This window comes from Heptranchias perlo, chromosome 4 (assembly GCF_035084215.1).
Source record: "Heptranchias perlo isolate sHepPer1 chromosome 4, sHepPer1.hap1, whole genome shotgun sequence".
Lineage (NCBI taxonomy): Eukaryota > Metazoa > Chordata > Chondrichthyes > Hexanchiformes > Hexanchidae > Heptranchias > Heptranchias perlo.
In genome coordinates this window covers 23,405,878-23,418,106 of record NC_090328.1, presented here as the reverse complement: position 1 = coordinate 23,418,106, position 12,229 = coordinate 23,405,878, and the positions used below count along the sequence as shown (strand labels likewise).

The 12,229-nt window shown below is 42.8% G+C and overlaps 1 protein-coding gene across 1 annotated transcript in view; it reads left to right on the top strand.

Moving 5' to 3' along the window:
* The window catches only part of si:ch211-197n1.2 (EF-hand calcium-binding domain-containing protein 6), an 81,139-nt gene that overhangs the window by 29,836 nt on the left and 39,074 nt on the right, over nucleotides 1-12,229 (top strand). The window contains exons 7-10 of the mRNA XM_067982133.1: nucleotides 3,088-3,230; nucleotides 4,364-4,506; nucleotides 7,607-7,803; nucleotides 10,942-11,049. Coding sequence (XP_067838234.1) covers nucleotides 3,088-3,230; nucleotides 4,364-4,506; nucleotides 7,607-7,803; nucleotides 10,942-11,049 — 591 coding nt within the window. The remainder of the gene's footprint in view (nucleotides 1-3,087; nucleotides 3,231-4,363; nucleotides 4,507-7,606; nucleotides 7,804-10,941; nucleotides 11,050-12,229) is intronic.

Here is a 12,229-nt window from a genome sequence, read left to right as displayed (position 1 = left end):
AGTGCATTCCAGATCATAACAACTTGCTGCTTAAAAAAATGTTTCCTCATGTCACCTTTGGTTCTTTTGCCAATTACCGTAAATCTGTGTCCTCTGGTTACCGACCCTTCTGCCACTGGAAACAGTTTCTCCTTATTTACTCTATCAAAAACTTCATGACTTTGAACACCTCCATCAAATCTCCCCTTAACCTTCTCTGCTCTAAGGAGAACAATCCCAGCTTCTCTAGTCCCTTCACATAACTGAAGCCCCTCATCTCTGGTATCGTTCTAATAAATCTTTTCTGCACCCTCTCTAAGGCCTTGACATGTAACTGAAGTCTTTCTTCCCTGGTACCATCTCCGCTGCACCCTCTCTAAGGCCTTGACATCCTTCCTAAAGTGAGGTGCCCAGAATTGGCCACAATAGTCCAGCTGGGTCCTAACCAGTGTTTTATAAAGGCTTAGCGTAACTTCCTTGCTTTTGCACTCTGGGCCTCTATTTATAATGCCAAGGATCTCATATGCCTTTTTAACAGCCATCCCAACTTGTCCTGCTAACTTCAAAGATTTGTGTACGTACACCCCCAGGTCTCTTTGTTCCTGCACCCCCTTTAAAATTCTATCATTTAATTTATATTGCCTCTCCTCATTCTTCCTACCAAAATTAATCACTTCATGCTTCTCTGTGATAAATTATATCTGCCATGCGTCTGCCCATTTCACCAGTTTGTCCATGTCCTCCTGAAGTCTGTTACTATCCTCCTCACTGTTTACTACATTTCCAAGTTTTGTGTCATCTGCGAACTTTGAAATTATGCCCTTTGTACCCAAATCCAGGTCATTAATATCTATCAAAAAGAGCAGCAGTCCTAATACGACCCCTGGGGGACACCTGTATACTTCCCTCCAGTCTGAAAAACAACCATTCACCACTACTCTCTGCTTTCTGTCCCTTATCCATTTATACTTATGTATAAGATAAGCTCTCAAAATTCCATTTGAAAAAAGTTCATGATCCTCTTAAAAGATGAAGGTCAACATTACAAAGCTTCTATCTAACAAGATTCCCACCTTCATGTTGGCTATTGTCCAAAAGTACATTTTTTCTCTCCTTCCTCATTTCAAACAGCACATTCCTATCAACTGTTGCTCTATTCCTCCAGTGTTGTCATATTTAAATAACAACTCTCTCTCTACTGATTTCAGCCCTGGCTCTGACTGCTGAGATTTTAAATCTCCTCTCTCTGTGTCTATCCTGCTGAGCTGTCTCCAATTTTAAATCAGCAGCGAGTGCCTGGACTGAAGTTGTGAGTCGGGAGGGAAATTTGCCACTTAAATATCACAGTGCTGGAACAACAGCTGACATCGAGAACATGACATGGCTGCCTAACTTCACCACACAGCTGCATTTCCTACAGTAAAGAAAGAAAGAACTTGGATTTATATAGCACCTTTCACAACCTCAGGACGTCCCAAAGCAGTTTTACAGCCAATAAAGTACTTTTGAAGTGTAGTCACAATTGTAATGTAGGACTGAAGTCATTGATAACATAGATAGAATTACATAGAATGTACAGCACAGAAACAGGCCATTTGGCCCAACAGGTCCATGCCGGTGTTTATGCTCCACATGAGCCTCCTCCCTCCCTTCGTCATCAAACCCTATCAGCATATCCTTCTATTCCTTTCTCCCTCATGTGTTTATCTAGCTTCTCCTTAAATGCATCTATTCTAGTCGCCTCAACTACTCCCTGTGGTAGCGAGTTCCATACTCTAATCACTCTCTGGGTAAAGAAGTTTCTCCTGAATTCCCAATTGGATTCATTAGTGACTATCTTATATTTATGGCCCCTAGTTCTGGTCTCCCCCACAAGTGGAAGCATCTTCTCTACATCTACATTATCAAACCCTTTCATAATCTTAAAAACCTCTATCAGGTCATCCTTCATTCTTCTCTTTTCTAGAGAAAAGGGCCCTATGTGATCCTGCGGCCAGCAGATTCCTGTTTGTCCTCTGCCACCATCGCTTGCTCCTCCTTACTCACTCACTTGCATTCCATAATTCACCTGGTGCTAACTCCTCAAGCTGGTTAGCTGCACACTCCATGTTGTGAGTAGCTGTGCTGGGTCTTGAAATATTGATGAGAGAGATGCATGTGCTGTCTTGTTCTGGTCCCTGGAGAGTGCTGGTCAGACTGCTTTTCCAGGCCTACAGTGACAGAAAAGGGAAAATATTAGAATGCCGGCTCCAGAACACTCCTTCAAACAGAGCTGAGGTTACAAAATTCTGTGTGGTCGTAGAATCTGATAGCACAGAAGGAGGCCATTCATCGCATTGTGGCTGCACTGGCTCTCTGAAAAAGCTATCCACTTCATCCCAAACCTCCGTCCTTTTAAATGTTGCTTTTCTTCAAATATTTGTCCACTTGATGTTCAATATTATGTGAGGTTTTGATAGAGTAAATAGGGACAAACTGTTTCCATTGGCAGGGGGGTCAGTAACCAGAGGACACAGATTTAAGATTATTGTCAAAAGAACCAAAGGGGAGATGAGGAGAATTTTTTTATGCATCGTGTTGTTGTGATCTGGAATGCACTGCACGAAAGAGTGGTGGTAGCAGATTCAATAGTAACTTTCAAAAGGGAATTGGATAAATACTTGAAGTGGAAAGATTTGCAGGGTTATGGAGAAAGAGCAGGGGAGTGGGACTAATTGGATAGCTCTTTCAAAGAGCCGGCACAGGCACGATGAGCCAAATGGCCTCATTCTGTGCTATATAATTCTCTGATTCTATGAAATCCCTTGATACTCTTAACTAACAAAAATCTATCTATCTCATCGGTGTTGGCCCAATGTAAACTTGGCAATTGCAAAGCTCACTGTGCTCCAGTTCCTCTGCTTTAGCATTAGAACCAGAAAGTTTCCTCTATGGACTCTGTGGCAGCTCAAGTGATAAGCTTGGAGCAGCATTTTCTCTGGTATTATTTGACTTTATGTCTATAATTGCTCAGATTAGACTCATGGCTGTTTCAAACTGAACCAAATCCATAATCTGACCCTAGATTGTTCTCTCACCCCTGCACCCTGTCTCTTTCCATTCCAACAGATATGACACTGATGGTCTTGGTGTTATTAAAGAAGATGTGCTAATGAGGAAACTTGGAAATGAATTCAGGAACGGAATGGCATACAACAGTGAAGGCTCTGCTCGAAGATCATGTGACCAAATGAGTTTGGAGGATTCACCAAGTAAATGCCTGGTCCTGGTCTATCTATGTGAGGGGGTCTAGTTGGAGCTCCAACACAGTCGGGGGGTCATTTTAATCTAATTCGCCTGGCGGGAAACTGACGGGATCGGATCGGGCACCCATCTTACACCCTGCCCCTGACTTCAATGGAAAGTAAAAGCGAGTGGATTGTAAAAAAGGTACCCAATCCGATCCGGTCCGGTCAATTTTCCGCCAAGCGAGTTCGGTTAAACTCAACCCCCACAGTGTGTCATGGAGTGGCAGCTTGTTGGCTCGTACCCATTTGCTGATTTGTGGGTTGTGATGAATGTCAAAATGGACCTGTGATGCAAATAGTGAGCTGAATACAACACCATTAGAGAATGTGATTTTTGTAATAGTAGATTACCAATTATGAAAAGCCATGTGTCTGCATTGGGTGGTCCAGTGGTAGAGTACTGGACTCCCAGCCATAGTCATGACTTTGAATCCTAGTCATGGACAACATTCCAGTTCATTTATCCTCACCGAGAGGAGAAAGAACAAGAACTAGCAAGAAAAGAGCTCCTCCCACAGTATCCAGTGCTGAATGATTCTAGAGTAGTATTGACAATGTATGTAGAATTGTTTGGAATTACACAATCTTCTCCAGAAATGCCCAAATGTTTTTTTTTGAACATTTATATAAATGTAAGTTGCTATTGTAAATTTTGCAAAGTACAGGGTGTGTGTGTAATCCTAAACATTTACCACCTTAGCACCAACATACCTGCTTTCATAGTGTGTGGAGATACTGAAGCCACTGAATCAGTTGGAAGCTCAAATTATCCAAATGGATCGGACCAATAACTGGAAACCTATATCAATGATTCTGGTGTTATTTTCACCAGTGATAAACTGGGGTGAATGGTGGGGAAAGCTCTCAGGATGACAATCACAGTCAGGAACCCCAGAACTTGACATTTTTGTCCAAGAATTTATAAAAGGAAACAAATTAGTTATGATTCTTCAGATGCCAGCACAAACTAGGCATTGTAAAGCTTGGGTGATAAAAATACCCCGGAAAAAATCAACCAAATTTCTCCACGAACACCTGTTTGGAGAAAGGCCACAAGAGTCATGTCATTCTGAACTGTTCATTACTGTTCTCCCCAGGACTGACTAGGAGCTTGACCAAAGCAGAGCATGAGAGGAAAGCTTCTCTTGATATCGAAAAATGGCTGAAAGACAAGTTCAGGGAAGGTTATAACCTCATGAAAGAAGAGTTTGAAAAGTATGACACAGGGAAAACAGGCAAGGTAAGAAATAGTTAATCGTGTTTTTTTTACTGCTGTTGTAATATTGTAGCCAATCAACATGGTAAGTATTGTTAACGCTGGAGGGGTGATCCTTCACAGAAAGTGTTTGATAAAACTTTTTTGTTTGCTCCCTTGGCTGGCCTCCTACCTTTCACCCTCCGTAAACTTCAACTCACCCAAAACTCTGCTGCACATACCCTAACTTGCACCAAGTTCTGTTCACCCATCACCCCTGAGCTTGCCGACCTACTTTGGCTCCCAGTCCGGCAATGCCTCAGATTCAAAATTCTCATCCTTGTGTTCAATTCCCTCCATGGCTTCACCCCTCCCTATCTCTTTAACTCCTCCAGCTCTTCAACCTTCTGAGATCTTTGCACTCCTCCAATTCTGGCTTCTTGCACATCCCCAATTTCCATCACCCCACCATTGTCAGCCATGGCTCAGTGGTAGCGCTCTCCCCTCTGTCAGAAGGTTGTCGACCCACTCCAGAGACTTGAACACAAGATCTAGGCTGACATGTCAGTGCAGTACTGAGGGAAGTGCCGTCTTTCGGATGAGATGTTAAACTGAGGCCCCGGGTGCTCTCTCAGGTGGACATGGTCATTATCACATTGTTGATTGTGGGACCTTTTCTGAGCGCAAATTTTCTGCTGCGTTTCCTACATTACAACAGTGACTACATTTCAAAAGTACTTCAGTGGCTGTAAAGCGCTTTGGGACATCCTAAGGTCGTGAAAGGCTCTATATAAATGCAAGTCTTTCTTTCTTTCATCGGCAGCCGTGCATTCAGCTGCCTAGGCCCTAAGTTCTGGAATTCACTTCCTAAACCTCTCTGCCTCCATTAAGACGCTTCTTTAAACCTACCTCTTTGACCAAGCTTTTGGTCACCTGTCCTAATACATCCTAATGCACTTGTGAAGTGCCTCGGAACATTTTACTACGTTAAAGGCACTATATAAATTTAAGTTGTTGTTGTTATTGTTTATAGACACACAATGGGATGAAATAACTTGCATTGAAATACATTATCATGTTATTTGTTCTTGGAATGTGGCAACGCTGGCAAGGTAACATTGATTACCCATCCCTTGTTGCATGGTGGGGATTAAGAGTCAACCACATAAAGGGATGAAGTAAATTGCATTGAAATACATCGTCACGTCACTTGTGTATGATATCATCATGACCACAATAGAAATGATTCATGATGCTTCTCCGTCCTCCAAACAAAAAAGATTTCTCAGAAATTTTTTAACGAACATTGCATTGATGCAAGAAGTACAGCATATCTGAAGCTTAGGTTTAACAAACAGGACATAATGGATGTTCCTGCAACATTGTGGGACTACCTGGAAGAGGTAGTTTCAGGGTACATTCAGACTTCAGTTACGTGGATAGACTAGAGAAGCTGGGGTTGTTCTCTTTAGAGCAGAGAGGGTTGAGAGGAGATTTGATAGAAGTGTTCAAAATCATGACGGGGTTAGATAAAGTAAATAAAGAGAAACTATTCCCATTGCCGGAAGAGTTGAGAACCAGAGGACACAGATTTAAGGTAATTGGCAAAAGAACCAAAGACGATGTGAGGAAAAACTTTTTTACGCAGCGAGCAGTGATGTTCTGGAATGTGCTGCCTGAAAGATTGGTGGATGCAGATTCAATCGTGGCTTTCAAAGAGGAATTGGATAAATATTTGAAGAGAAAAAATTTTCAGGGCTACAGGGAAAGAGCGGAGAATGGGACTCACTGGATTGCTCTTACAAAGAGCCGGCATGGGATCGATGGGCTGAATCGGCCTCCTTCTATGTTGTAACGATTCTATAATTCTATTTACACTACAACTTTAATATCAGTGAGAAGTGTTTTCTACTTCATACTAGATATTAAAGGCATCAAGGGATATGGGGATGGCGAAGGAAGATGGCATTGAGGTAGAAGATCAGCCATGATCTTGTTGAATGGCAGAGCAGGCTCGAGGGGCTGAATGGCCTACTCCTGCTCCTATTTCTTATGTTCTTTTGTTCTAAAGCTGTCAGGTAAATTTCCTGCCACGGAGCTTTATGCACTGGGAGCCACAGCTGGAATTCAGGCACTGTGGGCTCAAGATTTCAGAAGGAAGTTAATGGACCGAAAATCATGGGTTCCTTAATGTGGTACATATTGAATCCCAAATATCCGCCTGCGGTGGATAGTTCTGCACGAGAACGCTAAAGGCAAAAATTTACCCCATCGTAAAAATTGGGCCCTTCATCCAGAGTGAGTTTGGCATTGAATTGAGTATAAATCTAGTATGCTGTTAAATCAGGCATAAAAGGTGCCCAGGTGTCCTTTGAACCTTCTGGCTACATTTTATACCTACTTGCAATCAATTTAAATGATTACACAGTGCAGTTCTTGTCTGTCTAAACATTAAAAAAGTAACTGCTGGGAGAGGAACTCTGTGCTTTTGTATAAACAAACTTGCACAGAGCTTCTTCGGGGTAGCAGGATTCATGTTTCAGCCAGGTTGTATAAACTTGCTTGGCTGAAACTTAAACTGCAGCAACTATCCTCAGGCTGGCAATTGTGTTGTAAATGAACTCTCAGACAGTAATGTAACTGTAACCGGAGTGGACCCTTTAAGAACCCATAGGCAGAGCTCTGCTTTACCTCATTAATGTAAGGACTTGCACAACACCAGGTTATAGTCCAACAGTTTTATTTTAAATCACAAGCTTTCGGAGCTTTCCTCCTTCGTCAGGAGGAAAGCTCCGAAAGCTTGTGATTTAAAATAAAACTGTTGGACTATAACCTGGTGTTGTGCAAGTCCTTACATTTGTCCACCCCAGTCCATCACGGCATCTCCACATCTTACCCTCATTAAAGAGCAGTAAAGAGGGCAAGGTAACTGTGCTATTTGCTTAGCTCCACACTGAAAGCAGGTACCATTGTCAAACCAGTAAGTACAATATAACCAGTGAAAGTTTATGCATAAATATCCCTTTATACTATTTGTCTTGAATATGGGATCTGCCAATATTAATAACTCAATGGTTTAAACATTCTCCTAAGCCATGTTTTTGTTATAAATTGAAAATGTCTTTTTCTCCATCTGAATTACCAGGTACGACACAGAGCCTTTCTGTCTGTCCTGGCGACCTTTGGCCTGCACCTGAAAGATGAACATTTTAATATTTTTCTGGCACGATGCAATCTTGAAAACAACAAAGCTGGGGTCAAGTACATTGACTTCCTCAAAAACTTCCAGGACCGAAGTGAGAAGGGGATTCCACATAAAATTCTGAACAACGCAAAGCACAAGTTAGTGGGTTCTCGGTCCTGACGATGTAGGTTAGATTTTACCATATCAAACCTGTGTTCTGATAACATCTCTGTCCATGTCAACCTAGAAAACTAACGCAAGCTGACTTAAAAAAAAGCTGACCCGTCCCCCTAAAGACTGGCAACTCAAGAATGTGTGGAAACAAGTAGTCACACAATCTTTGAAATTTAACCAGTAGGTGTACAAAACATCCCTTCACTTGTTTTAGGGGGAAATAAACATAGGTTGAAATGCAGTCACTCTTGTTGTGTAGGCAAACGTAGCAGCTATTTTGCACCCAGCAAGGTTTCACAAACAGAAAATGAATGACCAGATAATCATTTTTTTGATGGTGTTGATTCAGGAAGAAACATTGGCCTGGAAATGAGGGAGAAGTCCCTGCTCTTCTTTGAATAGTATCATGGGATCTTTTATGTCCACCTGAACAGGTAGACAGGGCCTCAGTCTCATTCGAGAGATGGCACCTCCGACAATGCAGCACTCCCTGCACTGGCAGAGTCTCAAGTCCACGTTGAGGCTTAAATCTACAATCATTTGACTCAGAGGTGAGAGCGCTACCAGCTGAATCAAGTACATGAAAGGGTAAATCCAAATGCCGAAGGTGTGTAATAATGGAATATTTCTAGAGGCGTGTCTGGTCACGCTCCTACGGCAAATTTAGAATTTTTACATGATCAACAATGCATTCTAGTTCATTTAAGCAGTTTTACATTTCACAATTAATAGATTTCAAAACTAAAAAAAGAAAACCAAAGTGATGTTTGGATTTTCAACAGAACCAACCAGTCCATTACTTTATCTAAAGGTTACCTCAACATCCAACCCACCCACCATCACCACCTCAGTTCACAAAAGCTTCCAGACCCAGTTCACAGAAATACTGCACCCCTTTCAACTCTCCAGCCTTTCACAGAAACATTCTCTTTTCCTCCAACCTTCCCAGTTTATATTGACACTCTTCTTCAATTTAACCTGGCACTCTTCTCCCCCTCCAGGTCGTCTGTGCTTGGCGGTGTTGGTTGAGGGAGGTATGTTACCAGGAGAATTCCCTTTCAATAGTGCCATGGGATATTCTATGTCAACTTCAGCAGGGAGATGGAGTCCTGGTTTAACATCTCATCTGAAAGATGGCACCTCCAACACTGCAGTACCCTTAGTACTGCACTCAGATGTCAGTTTAGATAATGTGCTCAGATCCATTGTGGGGCTTGAACCCACAACTTTAATGTCATCCCACATTGGAGGTAATAGCCTCCCTCCCAGTTTTCAGTGCAACATACCCTCCATAGATTCTCGGCAAACATTGGTTGGCATCCAAATGCATCTCATGGTGGTTTTACCAGGTACAGCTTTATACATGATAAAAATCTATTGGACTTTTGGTGACTGATGAATCACTGTTATTGAAGTGTGAACCTACATACACATAAACATGTAGATTTGGCTCAGTGGAAGCACTCTTCCCTCAGAGTCCTAAGGTTGTGGATTCAAGTCCCACTCCAGAGACAAGAGCACATAATCTAGGCTGACACTTCAGTGCATTACTGCACTGTCAGACGAGACGAGATTTCAGACGAGATGTTAAACCTAGGTCCCACCTGCCCTCTCAGGTGGATGTAAAAGATCCCAGGGCACTATTTGAAGAAGAGCAGGGGAGTTCTCCCCAGTGTCCTGGCCAACATTTATCCTTCAACCAACATTACTTAAAAAACAGATCATCTGGTCATTTTCTCATTGCTGTCTGTGGGACCTTAAAGTGCACAAATTGGCTGCCATGTTTCCTTCATTACAACAGTGACTACACTTCAAAAAATACGTAATTGGCTGTAAAGCGCTTTGGGACATCCTGAGGTCATAGAAATGCAAGATCTTTCTTTCTTTAGTACACCCGTATTGCTGTTCCAGTCATAATCTAGTCTAGGAATGACAGACGATCTCTGTGATGTTGTGGACAGCGGGCCCTGGGTATGAAGTAGATCACCCTCATCAAGTATATTGGTCTCATGGACATTGGACTGTACTGAACCCAGGAGCAAGAGGTGGGTTTTATTCTGCTGCCTGTCAAATAGGACTACAGTATCCCATCACTAATTCTGCAGGAAAGATTTTGGAAACTGGCCCCAGTGGAAAATAGAACCATTGGTGTTTGTTCCATATGTGTAGCAAAATCCATATTTGCATGTCATACAATTTTAAACTCAACTGTGTTTGTATCAGGAATACAGTTAAGGCTGGCTGTTATACATGATAAAAATCTATTGGTCTTTTGGTGACTGGTGAATCTCCATTATATAAGTGTAAACCTACGTACACATGTTCAGTGGCCCAGAATTTGCTGGAGCGGGGCATCTCACAGCATGCCCTGTTAGTTAGACTTATTCCTGCACCCTTCAGCTCAAAATACTTTTGCTCACAAAGTTGCTGGAAGTACGAGCTGATAACGGTGCAGCAAGAGGAACAGTGCATCTGGAACCTCGGTGAACAACAGGACAAACAGTCTATCTCTTTAAACGATGAGATTTAAGGATTGAGAAATAAACTCAGAAGGAGGGTGAATTAGAGTGGGTGAATTCAATGCCAAATCAGGTGCAGAAAGATAAAGAAAGAAAGATTGGATTAAGAAAGAGAAAAGGGACAGAAAGGAAAAGTAAGGAAACATTTTAAAAGTCTAAAATTTGACTTTTAAAAAATCTCCAACAATTCACACTTTTAATTGTTCACTTTCTGGGCAAGAAAGGTTGATTGACAGTCATTAACAATTATCATGTCATTAAAAGGGTACTTATCGTTCAGTCACAAGTTTAATGGGCAATTAATGTGCAAATGCAGCAACTTCATGAAAATCACAGGGAGGTTAAGGGCGCGATGCTGTTTTTGTGAAGCTGACCATGGAGCAAATCAGCCTGCAACTTGTGGCGATTCGCAATTCAAGGAGTATCTCTTCCTCGCCACAAATTGCTGGCAGATTTGCACATTAAGAACGGCGTGCGTCCTTCACACGCCATTATTTTTTCAGCAAATTCTGGGCCATTATATAATGGTAGAGATAACTATACAGTTTTTTTACTTTATTACTGAAATTATTTGATTTTTAAAAATATGTACATTGTTTCTAGATTCAACTGTGAAGGGAGTATCAGCCTATGCTCCACAATGACTGCAATTGAAGCAAAACTGACAAGTCTGTTTCAATCAGACTTCCTTGCACTTTTAGCCACCTTTCAGTAAGTACCCAATTGCTCTACATTTCTTTGAAAACTAATTTAACACTTTTACTGGCGTAACGGAACGGACCACCCGGCATCGGACCACTCGGCACCGGACACGACAAAGGCAAACAAAGCCCAGTCGACCCTGCAAAGTTCTCCTCACTAACATCTGGGGACTTGTGCCAAAATTAGGAGAGCTGTCCCACAGACTAGTCAAGCAACAGCCTGACATAGCCACACTCACAGAATCGTACCTTTCAGCCAACGTCCCTGACTCTTCCATCACCATCCCTGCGTATGTCCTGTCCCACCGGCAGGACAGACCCACCAGAGGTGGCGGTACAGTGGTATACAGTCAGAAGAGAGTGGTCCTGGGAGTCCTCAACATTGATTCCGGACCCCTTGACATCTCATGGCATCAGGTCAAACATGGGCAAGGAAACCACCTGCTGATTACTACCTACCGTCCTCCCTCAGCTGATGAATCAGTCCTTCTCCATGTTGAGCACCACTTGGAGGAAGCACTGAGGGTAGCAAGGGCACAGAATGTACTCTGGGTGGGGGACTTCAATATCCATCACCAAGAGTGGCTCGGTAGCACGTCTACTGACCGAGCTGGCCAAGTCCTAAAGGACATAGCTGCCAGACTGGGCCTGCAGCAGGTGGTGAGCGAACCAACACGAGGGAAAAACCTACTCGACCTCGTCCTCACCAATCTACCTGTCGCAGATGTATCTGTCCATGACAGTATTGGTAGGAGTGACCACTGCACAGTCCTCGTGGAGACGAAGTCCCGTCTTCGCACTGAGGACACATCCAACGTGTTGTGTGGCACTATCACCGTGCTAAATGGGATAGATTCAGAACAAATGTAGCAGCTCAAAACTGGGCATCCATGAGGCGCTGTGGGCCATCAGCAGCAGCAGAATTGTATTCCAGCACAATCTGTAACCTCATAGCCCAGCATATTTCTCACTCTACCATTACCAACAAGCCAGGGGATCAACCCCTGTTCAATGAGGAGTGTAGAAGAGCATGCCAGGAGCAGCACCATGTGTACCTAAAAATGAGGTGCCAACCTGGTGAAGCTAAAACTCAGGACTACATGCATGCTAAACAGCAGAAGCTCTGCAGTTCTGCCACATCCAGTCATGAATGGTGGTGGACAATTAAACAACTAACGGGAGAAGGAGGC